This window comes from Myotis myotis, unplaced genomic scaffold, assembly GCF_014108235.1.
Source record: "Myotis myotis isolate mMyoMyo1 unplaced genomic scaffold, mMyoMyo1.p scaffold_m19_p_6, whole genome shotgun sequence".
NCBI classification, from domain to species: domain Eukaryota; kingdom Metazoa; phylum Chordata; class Mammalia; order Chiroptera; family Vespertilionidae; genus Myotis; species Myotis myotis.
This window is the reverse complement of record NW_023416368.1, coordinates 97,214,667-97,240,782: the sequence shown is the minus strand read 5'-3', so window position 1 is coordinate 97,240,782 and position 26,116 is coordinate 97,214,667. Positions and strand designations below refer to the sequence as shown.

The window sequence follows — 26,116 nt, the reverse complement described above, 5'->3', positions numbered from 1 at the left end:
TCTTCTTTGGCTTGAAGGTTTCTTTGCGATAGTTTCCAGTAGCTCTGATAGAAACTATGGGTGCTCCGTTCACCTACGAATGTTTCATTCTCAGCCCATCCACCTTACCTGTTCTTCAGAATCCAATCTAGCATCCACAGGTACCAGGTGGAAATCACCTGCTCCTCTGAAACACGAGCCTGCATCACCCTCTGCACAAAGTTTTGTGGTTCTTGGAATGCAAGGGATGAAGAAAGGCTTAAGTTGGTTTAATGAATAAAATAAATCATAAAATGCACAATGAGATGACAAGATTTAAGGGCGACAGTGGAGACCAGACTCTGGCTGTGAGGCTGAGGTGGAATTTCTGGGACTCCCTTTGAATTGGCAGTAGGTCTATGCTGGTGATCTCCTTCCAACCCATTAGGCTTCCTTGCCTGATGGGTAGAGCACCCAAGAATGTGGGCTTTCAGACCAATGATTCTGCACTGCCCCATCCCCATGAAGGTGCTGTGCGGCTGAATGTATGTTCTCTATCATGACTCCTGTCTCCCAGTACTGGCTTTCCCATGACTCAAGCATTCAGGTGATGACCCCAGATGATGGGGAGGTGTGGGCTGAGACCCAGAGCATGTGGCTCTTCCCCATGCAGATTATGTGTGGACAGACCTAGCGCGTGCAGGGTCTTTAAATTGCAACAAGACAGAAGTAAGGGTATATTATTGTCAGCTCTGTGTGAATTATGTTTTGTTGTTAATCCTCACCCAAGAATATATTTCCATTTATCTGTTTTTAGAGAGAGTGGAAGAGAGAGGGAAATACAGAGAGAAACGTCAATGTGAGAGAAACACATTTATTGGTTGCCTCTTGCATGTGCCCTGACCAGCACCTGGGCCAGGGAGGAGCCTGCAACTGAGGTACGTGCCCTTGACTGGAATTGAACCCAGGACTTTGGTCTACAGGCCGATGCTCTATTCACTGAGCCAATCGGCTAGGACTGTTTGCAAATGAGAGCTGGAGAGTAAAAATGTTTGCTAAATCTAGCAAATGTGAATGTAGAAATCTAAGGTTAATCAAGGATTCATCAATAAGTAAAGTAAATCAATCTGAAAATAGAGTTTGAAAATAAGCTTGCTCCATTTCTGAAGTTCCTCCAAATGCAAAAAGTCTAGAAAATAATGTTTCAAAGCCTAAAAAGAAAACTGTTAATAATGTTATTGGAAAGTAAGTGAAAGATTTTAGTTTTAAAAAATCTCCCGGAAGACATAAACACCGTAAAATCCCAGGTCCCAGAGTTAAAGAGGAGGATTGAAGTTTTGGCAAAATTATTAACATAATGTTAAGAAAATTTGAATTAATAATTTTAGCATCTAAACATTTAGCATTTAACAATTGGTTAGCAATTATTTATTAGATACAGACACATAAAAACATAGTGGCAAAGTTAGCCTTCAATGACAAACATTTTTTTTGGAACATACAGAATATACTTCAAAAATAAGCCAATTATTTTTATTTCTTCATCATCATCATCATCAACATCATCTTTACATTGAATTTAAGTATCAAAGTTGAATTTTAACTAATCATATCAATCATGATCTTAAATACTTACCATAACATTGTGAAGTCAATATCATTGTTCCACGTATAGAAACTGTGTTAAGTAACTGATACTGAATGGTTAAATGTTTGAGCTCTTATGACTAGTAAAGGACAAGGTCAAAGAACTAGTTGAATCAAAATTCTGAGAAATTCCTACTCTAAAATATATTCCAACAATGAAGGAAAAAATTGCAATCCCAGAGGATATGGTGTGGGTTCTGTGATATTAGATTCGGAGGAAAGAATTTCATAATCTTCAAAAACCAGTCCCAGATTGTAAATCTTGAAAGTAATTAGTCATGGCAATTGTAAATACACACACACACACACACATACACACACACACACACACACACACACACTGAGTGGCCAGATTACTATGACCACCCCATCAGTACTTTGTTGGGCCACCATTTGCCTTCAATACTGCGGCGATTCTTCTTGGCATTGACTCCACGAGATGTTGAAAGCTGATGTGAGGAATCTGACACCGTGCCTGATGAATAGCACTATCCAGTTCTGTGAGATTTGATGGTTGTGGAACCAGCTGCTTGATGACTCTTTTAACTTTGTCCCACAAATGCTCAATTGGATTGAGATCTGGTGATTGTGGGGGCCACCTAAGCAAGGTAAAGTCTCCCTCATGTTCTTGAAACCACTTCTTGCAAAATACGAGCACTGTGGCATGGCACATTGTCTTGTTGGAAGAAGCCATCTCCATTGGGATATGCCATCAACATGATAGGATGAAGTTGATCAGCAACGATACTTAGGTATGTTGTGCTATTTAGATGTTTATAATGATCTGGCCCTCTAGCAACTTCAGCAGGAAATTATAGCTAATTTGCCTACAAACATCAGGTGGTCATAATAATCTGGCCACTCAGTGTGTGTGTGTGTGTGTGTATTAGAGGCCCAGTGCACGAAATTCATGCATGAGGAGGGGGGTGGTCCCTCAGCCCAGCCTGCACCCTCTCCAATCTGGGACCCCTCAGGGGATGTCTGACTGTCTCTTGCAATCCCAGACCACTGGCTCCTAACTGCTCACCTGCCTTCCTGCCTTATTGCCCCTAACCTCTCTGCCTGCCTGCCTGATCACCCCTAACTGCTCCCCTACCGGCTTGATCGCCCCTAACTGCTCCCCTGATGGCCTGGTAGCCTCTAACCGCCTCTGCCTTGCCCTGCACCCAGGACCCAGGATTCCCTCTTCTGGCCAGCTGCAGGCACCCAGGACCCGGGTCAGCTTCGCCTGGGCCAGCTGCAGCCACAGGGGACCGTGGGTGGGTGACTTCACCTGGGCTGCAGCCACAGGTGCCCGGGACCATGGGGGGGGGTGTGGCTTGTCCCTCTCCCAGGCTGCAGCCCCATACGCTGGTGCCTGGGACTGTGGGGCATGTGGCTTTTCCCTCTCCTGGGCCACAGGCACAGGCGCAGCCACTGACGTCTGGGACCATAGGGCAGGTGGCTTGTCCATCTCCTGGGCTGCAGGTGCAGGCACAGGTGCTGGCGTCTGGGACCATGGGGCGGGTGGCTTGTCCCTCTCCCAGGCTGCAGCCTGGCTGAACCCCATTCCTCTCTCGCGAGCTCATTTGTGCCTGGCTGGTCGCCATTCCTCTCTTGCAAGCTCATTTGTTCCTGGCTGTTTCCCATTCCTCTCTTGTGAGCTCATTTGGGCCTGGCTGGTCCCCATTCCTCTCTCCCCAGTGTTGAGTGTCTGAGCCATTCAGGCGTGACGGCCTGAGGGCGTGATGACCATTAGCATATTAACTCTTTATTATATAGGATATATACATATATATATATATATATATATATATATATATATATATATATATATATGGAAGAATATGGGAGATGAAATAATAATAGGTATCATGCAAAAAAAGAAGAAAGAGGAAGAGAGGGAGAGAAATAGAGTGAAAGATACAGAGACAAAGCAAGAAAAAAGAGAGAGGAAATGAGAGAGGAGAAGAAAAATGAAGAGAAGAAAGACAATTATGAATCTGATGCTATAATGATATTGGACAGTTCTCAATCAATTTAAGAACTGCCATTTCTACTTCTAGTCAAGATGGCAGCATAGGTAAACGAGGTACTTGAATCCTCACACAACCACATCAAAATTACAACTACAGAACAACCATCATTCAGAACTGCCTGAAATCTAGCTAAATGAAAGTCCTACAATCAGGGATTTAAGGAAGAAGCCATACCAAGATTGGTAGAAGGGGTGGAGATGTAGAACAGGCTGGTCCTACATCCATGTGTGATGCTTTAAGGTTGGGAGACATATCTTGGCTATGGAAGTCCCTCTGGAGGAGCAAGGGGTCCCAGTCCCACACCACACCTTCCAGCCTAGGGATCCAGGGCCAGGAAGAGAAATTACCCATAACTTCTGGCTGTAAAAACCAGCAGAGATTGTGGCTGAATGAAATGGAGAGCTGCTGAAGTCCAGGCAGTTCCTCTGAAAGGGCCCATGCACAGACTTACTTGGACTCACTCCCTCTGAGATCCAGTGGAGCAGCAGTTTGAAAGGAACCAGGAACATACAGGGAGGAACTGAATTGTTCAGCATCAGGGTGAGAGCTGGGGAAGGCAACTTTCTGCTAGAAAAAAGGCTGGCAGAGGCCAATGTTCCTTTTCTGAGCCCTCCCCCCACAGACCCAGCAGGTGTGTGCCATATCTAAGTCTCCATCAACCTGGCTCACACTGTTCACCCCATCATACTGATTCCCTGAGACACCCTCCACCCCCAAATTGTGGGCCCACCCATTTCTATATGAATAGCCTCTTTTGCCTCATGCTTAGGACTTTCCCAAAATCTCTCAAACAAGTAGAATCTGGCCTCTGCATACCTTGTACCTCTTCCCAAGAGGCTCCACACCTGGCACTAATGGCAGTCAGGCTTGGTTTGCAGATTGGCTTCTCCTGGGCACCTCTAGGCCCAGTACAAGTAGAAACCATTTGCAGATCACTCTGTGGCTTGTGCTAGGTGACCCCAGGCAAGGTACCCAGTCCCACACCACACCTTCCAGCCCAGGGATCCAGGGCCAGGAAGAGAAGTTCCCCAGTACTGACCTAGTACCTCTCAGGAGGCCCCAGAGCCAGTGGACAGCTTCAGACCATGCTAGATTAAAACCCTACCACCTCCATGAGCTATACACTAAAGGAGAAGACTTGGTGAGCTCCAAAGCTCCACCGAAGCAAGTTCTATGCCATACAGTTGAATCCTGCACAGCAACTCCTCTGCTGTAGTCACAGTTGGTCCTCACAGTCAATATCACCACCATGAAATGTTAAAGGGTCTTCTTTAAGAAGAACAAGAAAGAAAGAAAGAAAAAGATAAAATATATGAATAATAAAATGCCAATAAATACATATCTATTAACAATGTAATCTAAAAAAATAAATAAATAAGCAAGCAGAACAGAAACAGACTCGTAGATATAGAGAACATTTTGACAGTTGCCAGATGGAAGGGGGTTAAAGGGATGGTTGAAAAAGGTGAGGGGATGGAAAAGTACAAATTCATTGTTATAGAATAGTCATGGGGACGTAAGGAACAGCATGGAGAATATAGTCAATAATATTCTAATAACTACTTATGGTTTCAGATGGGTATGAGATTTATCAGGATGACTGTTCAGTAAGTTATAGAATGTCTAATCACTAGGGTATACACCTGAAATTAATATATCTTATGTCAATGGTAATTGAAAAAATAAATTGTTGAAAAAGAACTGCCATTTCTAATTGTTAATACATGGAAGACATGAGTTGAAAGGAATGAGGGAATGAGAAATTATAATGAATATGTAAATATATTTAATACAAAATTCATTTTAAAAGATTCCTCAAGAAAGCATGTGGAGCCATCTTGATGAAAAGTGATGGGAATATTCCATTTCTAATATTATTATATTTCAATTTCACAATGCTCTTCCAAATGCAAATAATTCATACGTTGTCTTTTGTCCCTGTGGGAAATTTTCTATAGCAGCAATGACTAAAGTGCTGTCCTAAATGGGGACATTTGTTTAGGCCTCGCATTTGTATTTCCTCCACTCTGCTCCAGGAAACTGCTACACTTGGAGTGTATCTCCAGACAGAATATTAGGAATGGTCATCTCTAATGTTGGAAGCAGGATTAGGATGACTGCTGGATACACTATTTCCTGACTCTGCTTCTGTCATAGGTGGCAGGACAAGAGGATTTGTGTCACAGATGAAAAAGTAAGGTCGGAGAACACCATTGAACAGTTGGCTGAATGTGTAGATGTAAGACCCATTTGTGATGTCATAAAAGGAGATTTCACCTGCTTCATAGTCCAAGAAAATCCCAATGCGACGAGGCCGCTCTAGGTGGAGGAGAGGCACGGATGGGGAGGCAAGGACCATGTACTCATTCTCTTTCAGCAGCCACATGGCCCACACTCCGTTCTCGGGAGATGGTGTAGTTTCCCCCTTTCTTGGCACTGTGTCTTGAGAGACTCCTAAACCCCACTCTGCCCTTTCTCCCACCATGACTTCCCAGTAATGCCTTCCTGATGAGAAGTTCTGCAGACCCAGGATGCAGGGCCACGTGTCAAATCGCTCGGGGTTGTTGGGGACGTCCCTCCACAGTTCTCCGTCCTGCACACTGCGCAGGTCAGCAGTCAAGAGGAGGCTAGGATGTGCTGTGGCCGGGTCCAGCTTTACATCAACTGTGGAAAAAATTTTGTGGGAGATGGAAAAGGCTGGTAAACACATAGGAATCCATTATACCAAAGAGAATAATCACATCATTCCTCATTCTCTAACAACTGCTAGAGAAAGCACAGTATTTCATCTTGCAGGTCACTGAGAATATTCTTCATTACATTTGAGTGTATTCCACTGCTACTCTGAATCCAGGGCTCATTATTGCCCCCACTGAAAACAACCACTGATGCTATAACAAAATAAGTGCATAACCACTTAGCATCCTTTTCTCTACACCCAAAGCACTTGGGTGCTCTTCGGAATATCTTTGTGAATTTAAAATAAAATTTAAAAACTACTTGGAATATATAAAATTTCTTCTAAGAAACTATACGAAAGTTTAATATAAAAATCATCACTTTCAAAGCTATGTTAGGTGGAATTCTGAGGTAGAACCCACGACCTCCATACTCTGGTGATACTCAAGAGGGAGATTATCTGGGTGGGCCCAATATAACCACATCAACCTCTTAAAAAATCAGAGCGGCTGCTCTGGATATTGGGCTCCTGCCAGAAAAAGGCAGAGATATTTGCATCTGATCTGGCTTTGCTGGCTTTGAAGATGGAGGGGCACCCCATGAGGAGAAAGGCAGTTGACCTCCAACTGGCAGTCAGCAAGGAAATGGGGATCTCAGCCCTATAACTGCCCCGAAATGCATTATGCTAAGGCCCTAAGGAAGGCTGGAAGATATTCTTCCCAGATCTTTCACAGAAGCCTCACCTGGCCAACAACTTGATTTTGATCTTGTGAAACCCTAAGCAGAGAAGCCAGCTCACCCCATCTGGAAGTCTTATCTGCAGAACGTTGAGCTAATAAATGCATGTGGCTTTGAGTAACTAAGTCTGGGGCAGCAATAGGACACAAATACTGACACTGGGAAGTTCCAATGAGATTGATGTGAAATTTTACTTGTACACACAATAAGCAAATCTACATATGAAATCTCGGTGAAGAAATAAGCATGTAAAATATTCAGTGTTTTCTCTTTATAAATAATTAAAAAAGTGAATTTCATTAATACAGTTTTATTTTTAATATCACAATTAACAAATATTACGACTGTGATTGCTATTCTTTGTCTCTAAGTCACTAATAGTGATTTTTTAAAATACTCACACCTGAGTGTGTCACACAGGGAGCATACCATCTAGTTGACCCATGAAACCACTCCAGGTGGCCATTATCATCCCCACATTACGATGACAAGACTCAGTCAAAGACTTCATGTGATTATTTTCTCAAACTCTAGAAACTATAAATAGCAGGGCTTGAAAGTGGGTCTCCGTGGATTGTTAAGCCTATTTAACATGTTATGTCTTTCACATCATTCCTGCTCCAGCAGCCTCCTCTGTTCCATTGATAAGGAAAGATATCTGTGCGGTGGTTTTTAATACAGTCAGGCTTCCTCTTTTTACCCTTTCCATCTTAAACTCAATCACTCACAATGATAGAACTGTACCCTAACTCAGTGGTTCTCAACCTTCCTAACGCCGCAACCCTTTAACACAGCTCCTCATGTTGTGGTGGCCCCCAATTTCATTGTTACAAATTGAACATAATTAAAGCATAGTGACTAATCGCAAAAATAATATGTAATTATATATGTGTTTTCTGATGGTCTTAGGCGACCCCTGTGAAAGGGTCATTCGACCCCCAAAGGGGTCGCGACCCACAGGTTGAGAACCGCTGCCTTAACTGCTCATGTCCATCTTCCCAGTGACCTCTAAAACGGTGAATATATGGAGATCTTAAATGCCCTTTCTATAGCACTCAACACTGTTGAGAAAACATTTGTACAAGAAAACCTGCATTCTCTTTACCAAAAGGCAGTCATCATGCTTTCCCTCCCTCTCTACTCCCAACCCCTTCACAGTAACCACCATTGGAAAAGCCAATGATCCAGGACTGGGACTTCTCTCTTTCTCATCTCACTTCCATGTGGTTTTGGCCTGGCTGGCTCAGTCCTTTAATTAAATTGCAATCATATGCTTGCTAATTCTAAATGTATAGCTCCAGCCTAGACCCTTCTCCTGACACTCCATATCTGTAAATTCATCTGATGGCCTGACATCCATATTTGGATACTTAACATTCTTCACACATTGATATGTCCAAAACCCAACTCCTCCCTACAAATCTGCAATTGTACCATCAATGGAAATGGCAAGTTCACTGTCAATGAAGAATTAAATCTGGAAACCACTCATAAGTCTTCTTTTTCTCTGACATCTCATGTCTAATTGAGCAGCATATCTTCCAAGCTCTATCTTCAAAATATGCCAAAATCATGTCCATTTCTCAGCACCCCCAGTACCAGTCCATAATCAACTCTGATTGAAGTATTGCAAAGATTCTAACTGCTTTTCCCACTTCAAGACTTTCCCCTCTCTAAGTGATTCTCAGTAAAGCATACTATTCCTCTGCTTACAATTGTTCACTGATTCCCTAGTTCACTTAGAGGTAAAGCATCTGGATCAGTGGTCTAATTACTGTCCTTCTGACTCTGCCACTGTGGTACAGGCCTCCTCACAGGTCCTAAAAGACATCATCTATCATACTTCCTTCTCTGGAAGGCTCGCCTCTAGATCAGATGTTAGCTGAGTTATTTCCTACTGGGTCAGGCCTTCCTCCATCACAAAATTCAAAAGTAGATGCCCTACCCCCAGAACTTCTGGTCACCCTTACTTTTCTCCTTGTTTTCAATATTCTGTATCATCTTCTAACATTTCCTGTATATTGAAAAATTTAAGTAAATATTAGCAACATGAAGCTGGGATTTGTAGCATTTTTGTTGTTCACTGACATATTTCAATGCTTAGGAAAGTAGCTGGCATATCTGTTGAACTAATTAATTGATTACTTCAGTCTGTAAATAGCATTGGGAATATGAGGACATGAATTCTGAGAGTGTAATGATTGTAAGAATTTATGCAATTGATATATATAAATCTGCCTATCAAAACACAGGTTAAATCATTGAATGTCACTGCTAAAGAGGGGGCTGGGGTTTTGGGGGGGGCGGTTGGAGCATAACATAGCTTTATTTTTTATAATAAAAATTTCAAATAATATTAAAAATATAAAGAATAAAGTAAAAATCACAATAAATCCCATCTCTCATAGATAAGCATTATTATACTTCTGTGTATATGTATTTTGCATAAATGGAATTCATTTTATATAATTTTATATTTTTATAGCTTTCTTCCTTCATTCAATATGTTCTATTTTCTATGATCCAGGAATATCTATGTCTTTTTTTCCCTCTTTATTGAATACATTGGGTGACACTGGTTAACAAAATTATACAGGCTTCAGGTGCACAATTCTACAACACATTATCTGTACACTATATTGTGTGTTCACCACCCCAAGTCAAATCTCAGTCCATCACTATTTATCTTCCCTATACCCTCCTCTAGCTCTCCCTCCCCCATCTCCTCCCCAGCAATCACTATGGGACAAGGCTGTTTCCAATTAAGTAGTGAAACCACTATCTAGTCATAATGTATTTTCATTATTGGTATAAGTTGTATTTAAAAAGAATTTTAAAAATTAAATCTGGCCTGGCCAGTTTTCTCAGTGGTTAGGGTGGCAGCCCTCAGACCAGCATGTCTCGGGTTCAAGGGCACATACCTCAGTTACAGGGTTGCAGGTTCAATCCCCAACCCCAGTCAGGGTGCAAGCAGGAGGCAACCAATCGATGTGTCTCTTTCATATCGATGTTTTTTTTTTTCTCTCTCTCTCTCCCTCCCGCTCTCTCCCACGCTCTAAAAATCAATGAAAAAAAATATCCTCATTTGGGTGAGGATTTTTTAAAAAATAAAAATTGAATCTGTATTGTAAAGAATAACATAATCAGGCCAAACCAACTAATTTATGACACTATGGTTTTCCTACCTAAAAATAATTGACTAAATATTTTTTACTTTATTAATTCTCTAACTTAAGCAACTCATCAAATTGACGGATAATAAAATAAGCCAAACTTATTATTCGAACCTCTGCAATGCTTTTATATTGATTTTTTTCTGTCTTTAAATATGTTTCATCTAGTCCTTCAAATTTTACTGTTTTAGTATTTTATAAATAAGAAAATGCAGATTTATTGGAACAAATGTTACTCCCATCACAGCTACTGAGCCACTATTTTAACCAAATGCAGCGTATATATTGGCATCAAGACTGTTCACCACATTCCCGTCTTCTTCCCTCTGGGCACGGTGCTGTCTCCCATCCCCTTACAGCCTGGCATTGCCATGGGACACATTTTCATGAATAACATCGTTGGGGAAGCCACGTGCACTACCTCAGCATGTGTACCTTCAGGAGCAGTGCCTGGTTCACCATAACCTCGCCCTCTACATGGCTACCAGCAATACAAAGGAGGTGGGCTCTGTCTGCAAGGGCCCCAGAATGAGATGATGTGAAACCAAACCCTCGATAATCCTATATAATAAAAGCCTAATATGCAAATAGACCGAATGGTGGAACGACCGGTCTCTATGACGTGCACTGACCACCAGGGAGCAAACACTCAACGCAGGAGCTGCCCCCAGCCCACAGGCCCCAGGCCAGCCAAAGCAGGTGCCAGTGGGGGTCCCCTGATTGCTCCGCAGAGGGAGGCAACCAGCAGTGGCAGGGGACGGGGCCAGCAAGCAGGCAGCGCCAGGCCAGCCAAGGCAGTGCCAGCAGGGGCCCCCGATCACCCTGCCGGTCACCCACAGGGCGGCCCTGATCACCAGCCAAGCCTAGGGACCCTACCTGTGCACAAATTTTATGCACCGGGCCTCTAGTCCAGTAATAAACCAATAGCATGACCTCAAAATAAAACTGTGCTGACTTTAGTCACGAAACTTTGGGTTTTGCTTGTTACTGTACCTGACTGCTCCAGTAAGCAGCCAGACTCCAAACACCCTGTCCTCCAAACTCTAAGGTGCAACCCACCTTGGAACTTCCTCAACATTTCTCTCATCCCAGGGATTCGACACATGGTCTTCAGCTCCAGGGGGATGGTCTCCGGTTCCAGCTGTGTGACACTCTTACTTCTGAGAAGAGCACAGAACCCACAGTTTTTAACATCCACCAACCTCCTTGGCCTCTCCCAACCATGCTCTGCTTCAGAAAGTAAACATACCGGCTCAAGGTTCCTCTCACCCCCTGGAAATAAAAGAGAAATACAAGCAGGTGTGAGTTTGATATCAGAACTGCTTTTGACAAAATGGGGACAAACCATGAACATCTCTTTAGGAACTATTGGAAATCACTAACTATTATAAAGTATAGAAGACATGGATCTCTCTTAATAAAAAACATATATAAGCTATTATTGAATTTTCTCATGAATTTCAAATAATATAATCAGTTTCCCTCTATAAGAATAGAATATACAAAAGTTTAAGTTAATTCCTATGATATCTACCAATTTAACTATTTTCCAAATTGATAATTCTGACATTTGCATATTTTAATAAAGAGCTACGTTCTGCCACAAATGTATGTGGGGGGGAAGGGGAAGGGGAACGTCTGCAATAAAGTCAACATTAAAATTGTCAATAAAAAATATCTTAGATATCTACAGAATGTGTTTGAGAAAGTGAAAGGTATAGACAAAACGTTACTCTCAATGTCTCTGAAAGAAACCCCAATTCCTCATTCTCTGGACTCTTATGTGAACAGGTTCCCTAAGTGGATAAAGACAGAAGTCACCTAGCATCATTTTATTGCCAAACAGATTATTAAGTAAATCAACTGCACACATTTCTCCTCTCCCTCTAAAAACATTCACCTATCAGATTAATTTTTGTAAGTAGGAAATGACAGAGTTTACATTTATGGCAGACCTTGTTCTTGGCCATTGGATATAAAATGTAGTTTACTGATACGGGGGGGAAAGGGAAAGGTGAGGATGAAAATAAAAAGAAATTATTTGAATACATTCTCCTAAGATTTGCATTATAAATCATTTTAACATTTATTTGGTGCTAATGAATACTTATTTTATTTTTATTTTTTTAAAATATATTTTATTGATTTTTTACAGAGAGGAAGGGAGAGGGATAGAGAGTTAGAAACATCCAGGAGAGAGAAACATCCATCAGCTGCCTCCTGCACACCCCCTACTGGGGATGTGCCCACAACCAAGGTACATGCCCTTGGCTGGAATCGAACCTGGGACTCTTCAGTCCACAGGCCAACGCTCTAGCCACTGAGCCAAACTGTTCAGGGCATGAATGCTCATTTTCAATAGCTTGTATTTTGAGATATGATAAGACAATGAATGTTATTAAAAATGCTACAGTTCTGCTCTGGCTGGTGTGGCTCAGTTGGTTGAGTGTTGTCCTGTACACCGAAAGGTGGCAGGTTCAATTCCCAGTCAGGGCACCTATGCGGGTTTGATCCCTGCTGGGGCTGTAGGGGAAGCAACTCTCTCACATCAATGTCTCTCTCTCTCTCTCTCTCTCTCTCTCTCTCTCTCTCTCTCTCTCTCTCTCTCACACACACACACACACACACACACACACACATCAATAAAAAAAATCCTCAGGTGAGGATTTTTAAAAAATGCTGAAGTTCTTGTGTTTACCTACCGTTTAAAATTTAAATTAAAAAATCCTTTCTGACCTTCAGTGTGCTCACAAGGAAATAGGTATAGCAACAATAACAATAATAATTTTTATATAGAGATATTTTGAATACAAAATGGGTAAAATTAAATATAAATGTTTTGTAAATTCTTCATTTAATGGCCTCCACTGTGCTAAGTCACCATCCTTGTATGAGGATATGAATCACTTAGTTTAGAAATCTCTGAGTAAGTCAATGGGACGGAGATAGAATTCAGTCTGCCTGGGAACTTTCTATTACAGTGGTTCAGTCAGATGACAAGCATGCATCAAGGACGGCATTTCTGATGAACCAGGATTAATGCCTTCATGGGAGATAAAATGAACATCTCCTTCTCCCTGTTATTTGTCTATTCTATAATACCACACAGAATATGAGCAAACTGCACCAAGCTCTGTACTTGCACTGTGCCTGGAATAGGCATGCGATGTGGCTGTTTGCCTTAAGTTTTAATGTGAAAATCCCAATCTGGACAACTTAAAATTTATTTATGTGCTTGACTATTGCCCAAGACAGGTTACCAAAGACTTTCTGAATTGGCCATTACTGAATACAGTAATATTGCCATTGACAGATTGTAAGGTTTTAAAAAGTGTTTTTGCCCAACATAGTGTAGGCTGTCCTTCTGTTTAATGTTACACAAATGACAAAGTTAATTTTAAAAAAATATTTAGGTTTTTCTCTTCAATGTGAACTATTTTATAAGATTCTGGAGGATCCCCTGATTCTCCTGCGCTTCTGGTGAGCTCGAGGGTGTCCTCTCCGCGGGGTTGTGAGCGCTGCAGCCCCCTGAGACCTCACCTCCAGCAGATCCAAGGCCGGGAGCCGGCAGCGGTCCTCCAGCTCCTGCGCCAGCTCCCGCAGGGCCCGGCCGCGCTGCGCCAGCTGCCGCTGGCCTTCGCGCAGTCTCTGCAGCGTGGCGCGCTCCTCCTGCTCCAGCCGCCGCAGCTGCAGCTGCTCCTCCAGGGCCAGGAAGCCGCGGTACTTCTCGAACTCCAGCCTGAAGCGTTGTCTCTGAGTTTCCACTTTCTCCTGCAGGAAGAGGTGACTTCCATCACCAGGGCGGGCCCAGCGCCTGCTGCTGCCTTCCTGAGGCAGTGAGGCTAGAAAGGCCACGTCCTATGTGAGCGCAGCTCCCCCACTATGGGCACGCACTGGCTAATTTTAAAACACGCTGACACCTGGCTTGACGGAGCTTTCAAGCTGAGAGTTTAAGAAAGGCATGGATTTGGTCTTGGGGACAATGCACTTTTATATTCCAGTTTCAGCAATGCATACAAAATGTGGGGAAAGGAGTAAGGATATTAGAATTAAATGGCTATTATATATATTTTTAAAATATATTTTATTGATTTTTTACAGAGAGGAAGGGAGAGAGATAGAGAGTTAGAAACATCGATGAGAGAGAATCATCGATCAGCTGCCTCCTGCACATCTCCTACTGGGGATGTGCCCGCAACCCAGGTACATGCCCTTGACCGGAATCGAACCTGGGACCTCTCAGTCCGCAGGCCGACGCTCTATCCACTGAGCCAAACCGGTTTCGGCAGCTATTATATTATTGAGGAAACTCACTAACGTACCAGTTGAAATGTACTATTAGGGATCACTAGGAGGAGCCATGCGCAGAAACAGCAGGATCATTAAAAGAGATCAGAGACCTGGGTTTATAGATGTGAACGAGGAAAGGCTTGGAGATTAGAGAACCTGGATGTATCTTCTCAGTTCCACACCTGGAAGCCTGGGGCCAGCGCGCTCTGCAGGGTCCGGAAAGAGCTAAGCACTGACTGCAGACTCAACCTCAGGGATTTTGATTTCTACTCAAATCTCACTGCCATGATTTTTTAATATACCTAAGAAACATATTTTTTAAAAAAACATATTTTATTGATTTTTTACAGAGAAGAAGGGAGAGGGATAGAGAGTTAGAAAATCGATTAGAGAGAAACATTGATTCAGCTGCCTCCTGCACACCCCCCACTGGGGATGTGCCCGCAACCAAGGTACATGCCCTTGACCGGAATCAAACCTGGGACCCTTCAGTCCGCAGGCCGACGCTCTATCCACTGAGCCAAACCGGTCAGGGCATGAGAAACATATTTGATACAGCAGTATTATATCTAAACTGAGTGCAACAGGCAAATTTTTCTCCCACAGTCTCTCCACATTTTACATTCTCTGGCCCAGATTTAAACATGATCACATCTTGGTTTGCTTAAGGAGCATAAAATATCACCTTTAAGAAATTAATAATAGTTTTCCTCAAATCCCATAGAACTCAATTCCTCTCTCCAATTTCCCATCTCTACTTCCATCTACCTCTTTGTAAATGACTAGATTCATATAATACCTATTTAAATGAACCAACTCTGAATTTGATAATCTGATCTGTAACTCAGGTAATTCCTCCAGATGCTGGAGGCTATGAGGAGTGGAGCATGAGGGATGGTGTGGTGAGAGGGGGTTTGGCTGCAATGCATCTTTCCCTCATATTATCATTTTCAGTACCACAATTATATCTACATATATAAGAAGGAAAAGGGTTTTGTAGAATTTACAGTTCATCTTATCAAACCTGTGCTTGTCGCATTTGGCTCATAGGGATATATTCTCAATAATAAAGATCATGCAAATTTATTTGGCTTAGAACAGGAATCTTAGCATCATCTTTACTTTAGAATAACCAGTGTAGATCTTTTTAAAATGCAAGACCAAGATCTTGATATGGAGTTTCTAATTTTGTAAGTCTGCAGTTAGTTCAGGATTGAAAATATAAAATCATCAGATATCAAGTTATACTATTAAGCTACTCTACTCAAAATAGCCTGGTACTGGCACAAGAACAGGCATATAGATCAATGGAACAGAACAGAGATCCCAGAAAGCAACCCAAGCCATTACGCTCAGTTAATATTTGACAAAGAAGGCAAGACATACAATGGAGTCAAGAGAGTCTTTTCAATAAATGGCGCTGGGAAAATTAGACAGGTACATGCAAAGAAATGAAACTTGACAACCATCTTACATCATACACAAAAATAAACTCAAAATGAATAAAAGACTTAAATGTAAGTCATGAAACCATAAAAATCCAAAAAAGAAACCATAGGCAGCAAAATCTCAAACATCTCTCATAGCAATGTTTATGAATATATCTGCTAGGGCAAAGAAACTAAGGAGAAAACAAACAAATGGGACTACATCAAAATAAAAAGCTTCTGAACAGCAAAAGAAACCATCAACAAAATGAAAAGGGAGCCCACTATATGGGAGAAAATATTTGGCAATGATACATCTGATAAAGGGTTAATCTCCAAAATATATGGGGAAGTCATACAACTTAACAAAAGGAAGACAAACAATCCAATCCAATTAAAAAATGGGCAAAGGACCTAAATAGACTGCTGAGGCTAAAGCAAACAGTAGTTAGCATATTAATGCAAAAAGACCTGTTGGAAGGCCAATGGACTTTGATATTCAGCAGGGCTGAAAATCAGCATAATACTGCCCTGCTGTGGGCTCAATGGCTCATGGCAATTTCCTACCCTATACTCCTTATGCTGTTTACCAAACTTTACCTTTGATCTGCCTGTATGCATTGCTAAAGGATAAATGTGTATTCAAGTAAATAAAAAGCTGACTGGCCAGAAGTCAGGGTGCCTCTTCAAGAGAGAGGTCTCCACCTCCCCCCCCTCCCCGCCTTCTAAATTCATATTTCTTGTATAGCATTTTCATTTGTGCATCAGCCCCTCCTTCAGATCCTGAACCCCGCTGGGAAGGTTGTGGCAATAGACACTTCTCCAAAGCAGACATAAAGATGGCCAAGAGACATATGAAAAAATGCTCAAAGTCACTGATCATCAGAGATATGTAAATTAAAATGACAATGAGGTATCACTTCACAGCTGTCAGAATGTCTACCAACAACAAACCAACAAATGACAAGTGCTGGCAAGGATATGGAAAAAAGGGAACCCTAGTACACTGCTGGTGGGAATGCAGACTGGTTCAGGCACATGAAAAACAGTATGGAATTTCCTCAAAAAATTAAATATGGAACTGCCATTTACCCAGTGATCCCATTTCTAGGAATATACCCTAAGAAATATGAAACACCAATCAGAAAGAATGTATGCACCCCTATGTTCATAGCAGCACAATTTACAATAGCTAAGATATGGAAACAGCCTAAGTACTCATCAGTAGATGAATGGATAAAAAAGCTGTGGTACATTTATACCATGGAATACTATGCAGCAGTAAAATAAAATAAAAAAGGATATCTTACCCTTTGAGACAGCATGGAGGGACTTGGAAAGTATTATGCTAAGTGAAATAAGCCAGTCAGAGAAAGACAAGTATCACATGATTTCATTCATATGTGGAATCTAATTAACAAAATGAACTAATGAATGGAGTAGATCCAGAGACATGGAAGCATGGAACAGAGTGCAGAATCTCAGAGGGAAGGTGGGAAAGGGTGGGTGGATGGGAAAAGATCAATAGGGTGTGCAAGGCCTGTGGCAGGGGGACAGGAGGCTAGAAGGGATCTGTTGGGGAACAAAGGGGACATATGTAATACTTTTAAAAACAAAGATTTAAATTTTTTTAAAGACCCAAATGCAACAGTGTGGCCCATATAACTAACACAAAGGACATTCCAAGAGCACCCAGGTCAGAAGATCAAGGAGATTACTACACTGTGTCCGGCAAGAAGGCCATTCAACCAAGACAGGGTGGTACAGCAGTCTTATCCAATACAAAAAACACACACAATAAGTAGGGAAACAAAGTCACTGGCCACAAATGAAAGAAGAGGAGGAATCTCCAGAAAAAGGGCTAAGTGAAATGGAGGCAAGCAATTTATCAGATATAGAGTTCAAAGTAATGGTTATAAGGATGTTCAAACAACTTAGTGAGAACTACAGGAACTTAGTGGGAACAACATCAGCATGAAAAATGACATAGAAACTATGAATAGGAAAGAGTCAGAAATGAAGAATGACATAGCTCAAATAATGAATAGCCTGGAAGGAATTAACAGTAGGTTAGAAGAACCTGAGGATCAAATTAGTGAATTAGAAATCAAGGTAGAAAAAAAATCACTCAATTAGAGCAGCAAAAAGAAAAAATACTTAAAAAGCAAGAGGACAGTTTAGCAGGGGTGGGCAAACTTTTTGACTCGAGGGCCACAATGGGTTTTTAAACTGGACCGGAGGGCTGGAACAAAAGCATGGATGGAGTGTTTGTGTGAACTAATATAAATTCAAAGTAAACATCATTACATAAAAGAGTACGGTCTTTTTTTTTTTTAGTTTTATTCATTTCAAATGGGCCGGATCCGGCCCGCGGGCCATAGTTTGCCTATGGCTGGTTTAAGGGAACCGAGGGACAACACAAAATGCAGCAAAATCCACATCATAGGGGTACTAGGGAAAGAAGAAAGTGAGCAAGGGCTAGAGAACCTGTTTGATAAAATACTGACAGAAAATTTCCCTAACCTGGAAAAGGAAAAAGTCCCATAAGGTCAGGAAGCACAATGAGACCAATAAAAATGAACACAGAGAGACCCACAGCAAGACACATCATAATTAAAATAGCAAACTTTAAAGACAATGAATTTTATGGGCAACAAAATAGAGGCAGTTACCTACTAGATAGCTATATCTGATTTCTCAACTGAAACACTACCAGCTAGAAGGGAATGGCATGAAGTAGTTAAAGTAATGAAGAGCAAGAATCTAAAACCAAGAGTACTCTATCCAGCAAAGCTATCATTCACAATAGAAGGTGAAACAAAGAGCTTCCCAGACAAAAAAAAAAGAGTGTAAAGGAGTACATTACCACCAAACCAGCATTGCAAGAAATGCTAAAGGGACTATTGTAAAAAGAAGAAATAGAGTGAGAAGAACATGGGCATACAGAATAAAAATGGCAATAAATAAGTACCTATCAATAATAACCTTAAATGTAAATGGATCAAATGTTCCAACCAAAAGACACGGGATAGCTGAATGGATAAGACAGCATGACCCAACTACATGCTATCTACAAGAAACTCACCTCAGAACAAAAGACACACACCAATAATGAACTATCAGGAAGAGGAACTAAGAAAACAAGCCCATCTACTATTGTAACAACCACAAAAAAATAGGGTACTCAGGAGATAAAAGACCTGTGCCCAGATATTTCACCAAGGAGATAAAAGACCTGTACTCAGAAAACTATAGAACATTGAAGAAAGAAATTAAGCAAGATACAAATAAGTGGATGCACATACCATGTTCATGGATTGGAAAAATTAACATAATTAAAATGTCCATACTACCCAAAGCAATATATAAGTCCAACTCAATTCCTATTAAAATATCAATGGCATATTTCAAGATAAAAAAATATTCCAAAATTTATATGGAACCAAAAGACACTGAATAGCTGAAGTCATCTTGAGAAAGAAGAAAAAAGTTGGAGGTATCACATACCAAATTGCAAACTATGCTACAAGGCCATTTTGTAATCAAAATAGCCTGGTACTGGCATAAGAACAGGCATATAGATCAATGGAACAGGACAGATCCCAGAAATACACCCATGCTTTAATGGTCACATTTAGTATTTGACAAAGGAGGCAAGGGCATACAATGGACTAATGACAGTCTCTTCAATAAATGGTGTTGGAAAAATTGGACAGGTACACACAAAAGAAAGGAAGGAAGGAAGGAAGGAAGGAAGGAAGGAAGGAAGGAAGGAAGGAAGGAAGGAACGAACTAGACCACTAACTTACACCATACACCAGAATAAACTCCAAGTGGATAAAAGATTTCAATGTAAGTCATGAACCATAAGATCCTAGTAGAAAACATAGGCAGTAAAATCTCAGACATCTCTTGCAGCAATGTATTTGCTGATATGTCTCTGAGAACAAGGAAAACTCAGGAAAAAATAAACAAATGGGACTACAAAAAAACTAAAAAGCTTCCCCACAGTAAAAGAAACCATCAACAAAATGAAAAGAGAACCCACTGTATGGGAGAACATATTTGCCAATGATATATCTAAGGCGTTAATCTCCAAAATATATAAAGAACTTATACAAATCAACACTGGAAGACAAACAATCCAATTTTAAAAATGAGCAAAGGATCTGAATAGAAACTTTTCTAAAGAGGACATACAGATGGCAAATAGACATATGAAAAAAAAATGCTCAACATCACTAATCATCAGAGAGATGCAAATGAAAACTTCAGTGTATCACCTCATACCTTTTAGAATGTCAACTCTCAATACATCAACAAACAACAAGTACTGGTGAGGATATGGAGAAAAGGGAACCATAGGAAACTGTAGGTGGGAGTATGCACTGGTGAAGCCACTATGGAAAACAGTATGGAGTCTCCTCAAAAAATTTAAAATGGAACTGCCATTTGACCCAGTGATCCCACCTCTGGGAATATCCTAAGAATCCTGAAACACCCATCAGAAAGAATGTATGCACCTATGTTCATGGCAGCATTATTTACAATAGCCAAGATCTAGAAATAGCCCAAGTTCCCATCAGCAGATGAGTGGATTAAAAGAGCTATAAAAAAGAAGCATGGCTCAGCCTGGAAAGTATTATGCTAATCAAAATAAGGCAATCATAGAAAGTCAAATACCATATGATCTCACTTATATGTGAAATCTAATGAACAAAATAAACTGACGAACAAAATAGAACCGGAAGCATGGATACATTCAACTGACAAATGTCAGGGGGGAGGGGTTGGGATGAACTGGATAAAGATGGTGAAGGGATTAGCTAAAGAACATACCATATATGTATAGCCATGGACACAGACACTAGTGTGGTGAAGGCCAAGGGAAGGGGACACGGCGGGCTAGGTGGAGGTGGGCAACGGGGGAGGAAGGAGTGGGGGACATCTGCAATAGTGTCAACAACAAAAATTTGAAATTTAAAAAAGGAGGCTGGGAGAAAAACCAAGATGGTGGCATAGGTTAACGCCGGAGATTGCTGCCTCGAACAACCACTTCAAAAAACAACTAAAAGACGGAATGGACATCATCCAGAACCACAGGAAGGCTGGCTGAGTGGAAATTCTACAACTAGGAGGAAAGAGAATATCATACCCAGACTCAGAGGAGGCGCAGTGCTGAAGTGAAATACTGAGGTGCGGAGTGCGCGCGGAGCAGGCTGGCGGCGGAGGGCGTGGTTGTTGTTTTCAATCGGGAGGGAGTTTCAGACTCTGAGCTCCAGCTCCAGGCGAGTCTCTGGGGACCCAGACTCAAACGGGAGAAGCGGGACTGTCTGGCTTTGGTCGGAACTCGAAGACAGCTTTCTCTCCGAGGTTTGCAGCGGTTGCTGGGACTCTGTGAGGCAGAGCCCCTAGGGACGGAACTGAGAGCAGCCATAACTGCTCGCTCCGGCCCGCCCTGTAGATCCCCGGGGACCCGCCCCGCCCAAGCCCTGCGCAGAGCCATTTGCCAGATAGCCTCAGGCAAATGCTAGATTAGCACCGCCCTAGAGATCCAGCACAGAAGCTCTCCCACTGCAGACACAGTGGACTCTCATAGCCAGTTAGCCTGGAGGTCAATTCACCCCCACTATTGCCGACAACAATCAAGGCTTAACTACAACAAGACTGCGTACAAAGACCACTAGGGGGTGCACCAAGAAAGCATAAAAAATGCGGAGACAAAGAAACAGGACAAAATTGTCAATGGAGGATATTCAGTTCAGAACCACACTTTTAAGGTCTCTCAAGAACTGTCTAGAAGCCGCCGACAAATGTAGTGAGATCCTCAAGAAATCTAATGAGACACTCGATGTTGTGATAAAGAACCAACTAGAAATTAAGCATACACTGACTGAAATAAAGAATATTATACAGACACCCAACAGCAGACCAGAGGAGCGCAAGAATCAAGTCAAAGATTCAAAATGCGAAGAAGCAAAAAACACCCAACTGGAAAAGCAAAATGAAAAAAGAATCCGAAATTACGAAGATAGTGTAAGGAGCCTCTGGGACAGCTTCAAGCGTACCAACATCAGAATTATAGGGGTGCCAGAAGATGAGAGAGAGCAAGATATTGAAAACCTATTTGAAGAAATAATGACAGAAAACTTCCCCTACCTGGTGAGAGAAATAGACTTACAGGTCCAGGAAGCGCAGAGAACCCCAAACAAAAGGAATCCAAAGAGGACCACACCAAGACACATCATAATTAAAATGCCAAGAGCAAAAGACAAAGAGAGAATCTTAAAAGCAGCAAGAGAAAGAAACTCAGTTACCTACAAGAGAAAACCCATACGACTGTCAGCTGATTTCTCAACAGAAACTTTGCAGGCCAGAAAGGAATGGCAAGAAATATTCAAAGTGATGAATACCAAGAACCTACAACCAAGATTACTTTATCCAGCAAAGCTATCATTCAGAACTGAAGGTCAGATAAAGAGCTTCACATATAAGGAAAAGCTAAAGGAGTTCATCACCACCAAACCAGTATTATATGAAATGCTGAAAGGTATCCTTTAAGAGGAAGAAGAAGAAAAAGGTAAAGATACAAATTATGAACAACAAACATGCATCTATCAACAAGTGAATCTAAGAATCAAGTGAATAAATAATGTGGTGATCATAATAGAATCAGGGACATAGAAAGGGAATGGACTGACTATTCTTGGGGGGGAAAGGGGTGTGGGAGATGCGGGAAGAGACTGGACAAAAATCGTGCATCTATGGATGAGGACAGTGGGTGGGGAGTGAGGGCAGAGGGTGGGGCGGGAACTGGGAGGAGGGGAGTTATGGGGGGAAAAACGAGGAACAAATGTAATAATCTGAACAATAAAGATTTAATTTAAGAAAAAAAGAAGAAAAAAAAAGGAGGCTGAGTGTCCAAATGATCCTGCTCTATGTATGATGGATCTCTTCTAGCTGTGTTTCATCTATATCAATGCTATGAAATGTTTATTATTCATTCATCCAGCAAATGCAATCTTCAAACTTGTAGTGGTAGAATCGGACTCTGCTTGAGGTTCCAGGGATGCAGCAGTGAGATACAGTGAGAGCCAGATCGGCAAAGCTGTTTATGATTCAGGTGGGGGTCAGAGATAAGAAGGGCACAGCCGTAACAAGAGTGTGGAGCAGGGAGGAATAATTTAATGACCCAAATTTGTATCCTTCAAACATGCAAGGCTTTTGAAGTCACAACATTCCCATACCTTCCAAATGACAGTTTTCTTCCCCACGTTGGCCTCCTGTGTCAAGGCCTCCTCCATCTCTTTCCTCACAAGTTCCAGGGCCATCTGGAGCTTTACCTGTTTGGGAAGATATGCTGAGACCATTAAGATGCCCTCATTCAGCATCTATCCCGACTAGGTGTGTCAGGCACTGCAAAGACCACCTCAAACAGGCCTTGTGAGCATAGCAATATGTCCAACCTCATTATAACTACATGAAATACAAATACACTTTGTCAATGTGAGACATAATCAAAGGTTTATCTAAAAGTATGTTCATTATGGCATTATTTAAAATAGCAAACCCCCAAAAAAATAAAAAATAAAAAAATAAAATAAAATAGCAAGCCCACAACTAATCAAAATATTAAAAGTAGGAGGTAAGAAAAATATATTTTACATTAACAAGATACAATTAAAATAAGGTGCTTAATAACAAGAATAAGGGGCTTAATAATAAAAAAATGCTCAAAATTCTAAAGTTAATTAAAATAAGTATATTTTATTTAATGTGATACCAATTTTGTAAAATGTGCTTTAAATAATATATAAAAACTAGGCAGAGATCAGTAAAAACATTCAATGGATTAAAAACCGTACCTATTAGTGCCTGGTGAGAAATAATGTTATTCCTAAATCTGTACATGTCAACTTCCAAAAATTATTTACTACTTTGTAATCAGAAAAGTGTTTATTATTATTAGACAACAAGAAACCATGTAAGTTGGTATGTACTCAATGAAAAAGAAATAGAGAATGTTGTAAATCTCACAAGGAGTGGAAAAAATTTAATGAAAACTAAATCTCCTTTCAACCCTAGCCCCTGGTAGAGGTAAACACATATTTTATTTGCAGCGAACACACACAAAGATACACCTACACACAAATTTTAAAACTCTACCCAAAGTCATCCAATAAGCCTCATAAAATAAACTCTTTTCAAAGTCATTAATAACAAGTTATTTCTAAAAAATAATGATAATAAAGTAATGATCATAAACGCAGTTGGATTGATGAAGGATTTAACACGACCAAAATGGCATTCGAATTAGCATTTGAAAGGAATAGAAACATATAGATGGAGAAAAGCTCCCTCCCCTGGAAGAAATTGTGAGCAAAAGCAAGGAGGTGCCTAAGGCCTGGTGTGCTTGGGGACAACCGTGATTCGGCTAGTGTTGCTGCATCTTGGCTGGTGAAGACGACAGCTGTAGAAAGAGAACATGGAGCCCTAACAAGTTGAGACTGATAGGCTAAGATGCTCAGAAGATATTTATTTGGTATTTAATTGAAAGTATTAAAATAGAGAAAACTTCTCTAGAAATATTACACTAGCCATGCTCTGTATGGTGCTTTCTGGATGCAAAGAAGGCAGGAACACTCTGCAGAAGTCTAGTTGGAAAATAGCTGGCATCTGAGTTTTGTAGGTGGCAACCAAAACCAAAGAGAAAACTCAGAGATATTTCTAGGTAAGGCCAGAGGGAAGTGAGGGAATAAACACCCCAAATCTTGATTTAAACAAAACCAAGTTTTAAAAATAAAAGAAAATTTGTACTTTAATTCATTTCATCGTGATGGTATTTCAGATAACATGTCAATATCTTCTTTTGCTAGTAGCTGTTCCAGATGTCAGGAATTTAATTGTGTTCAGAATATGTCCGGGAACTTTTGAAGAGCACTAGGAAGGAGAATTCTATGTACAGAGTTTCACAGATGACCCTTTTGGGGGGCAAGGATTCACGTAGGAGGCACCTCTTCATTAAGGTGCTCACATCCTTAGTCCCCGAATAGGAGTTGAATAAAGACCTGCTTGTGCCCTTAGCTCCTGGATTCCTATTTCAGAGCCCTGCGCCCACTCAGGCGCTACTGAACTAATACTCGAACCCCGGGATTGTGTTGGTAACAGTGTTAATAAGGCGGAGGTAAACATTATGTAAAAGAAGGCGTTGTGCCAATGGTTGCTTTTAGGGAGGTTTTCCGTAAAGTGCACACCTGTAACCAAGCAGCAAGTGGACACCGGAGCTCTAACTGTGGGGCCCAGTTTGCATGGGGGACGGAGCAGAGAAGGGAGTACAGGGCCGGGAGGGCCTGTGGGGGAGGGACCCTGCCCAGCGCTGCTCTGTGCTCCTTAGCAAGGGCCGCCGGGGGTACCACGGAGCAAAGGCAGGACCTTCCCAACCTGAGCGCGCGCTGTGGGAGGGGGACTCGTCTCCCAGGGGGAAGGCCAGGGGCGTGCGGAGGTTGGGGAGAGGGGGCAGTGCGGGCAGGGGCGACGGGGGCGCGGGGCCGAGGGCCAGGGGCACGCAGGGGAGGCGAGGAGGGCGGGGAGGCGCGCGGGGGCGGACACGACGTCCTTGGGAGCAGGCGCTGGCGCCAGGCTGGTCCCTGGGCAGGTCCCCGGACGCCTCCGCGGGGCCGGCCGGGGTCCGAGGGCCCTTCCCGCCCGGCCGGCCGGCAGGTGCGCCGCGAGCACAGCTCACCTGGTGGCGCTGGGCGGCCTCCTGCAGCGGCGCCGTGCGGTGGCCCCTGTGCTCGGGGCCCGCGTCGCACGCCCAGCACAGCGCCGCCTGGTCCTCCTCGCAGAAGAGGCTGAGCTCCTGGCCGTGCCGCGCGCACTGCGGGCCCGCGGGGCTCGCGCCCGGGCCCAGCTGCCGCAGGCCGTCCACCAGGCTGGCCAGCTGCCGGTTGGGGCGGAAGCCCTCCCGCCGGAAGGGGCCGCGGCACTGCGGGCAGGGGAAGAGGCCGCCCTGCTCGCCGGCCGCGCGGTCGCAGAACTCGGAGATGCAGCGCAGGCAGAAGCTGTGGCCGCAGTCCACGCTGACCGGGTCCTGCAGCAAGTCCAGGCACACGGGGCACCGCGCCTCCTCCCGCAGGCGCTGCCCCGCCGACCCCGCGGCCATGCCGGCCGCCCCGCGCGGGCCGTG

General features: G+C 42.4%; 1 protein-coding gene across 4 annotated transcripts; it reads right to left on the bottom strand.

The window, feature by feature from the left end:
- Positions 1-6: 6 nt before the first annotated feature.
- Positions 7-26,107, bottom strand: TRIM58 (tripartite motif containing 58). 4 transcript variants are annotated; one of them, XM_036314181.1, is made up of 7 exons: positions 25,673-26,107; positions 23,178-23,273; positions 13,754-13,984; positions 11,463-11,485; positions 11,273-11,373; positions 5,901-6,287; positions 7-211 (listed from the first exon to the last, which is right to left on the bottom strand). In XM_036314181.1, the coding sequence occupies exons 1-7, from the start codon at positions 26,090-26,092 to the stop codon at positions 105-107; spliced, it is 1,365 nt and encodes a 454-aa protein (XP_036170074.1). In that variant the 5' UTR covers positions 26,093-26,107; the 3' UTR covers positions 7-104. The 4 variants fall into 4 exon arrangements, with proteins under 4 accessions (XP_036170074.1, XP_036170075.1, XP_036170073.1 ...); XM_036314182.1 differs by lacking the exon at positions 7-211 and adding an exon at positions 3,382-4,892; XM_036314180.1 differs by lacking the exon at positions 7-211 and having other exon boundaries at positions 4,997-6,287.
- Between the last annotated feature and the right edge of the window lie 9 nt (positions 26,108-26,116).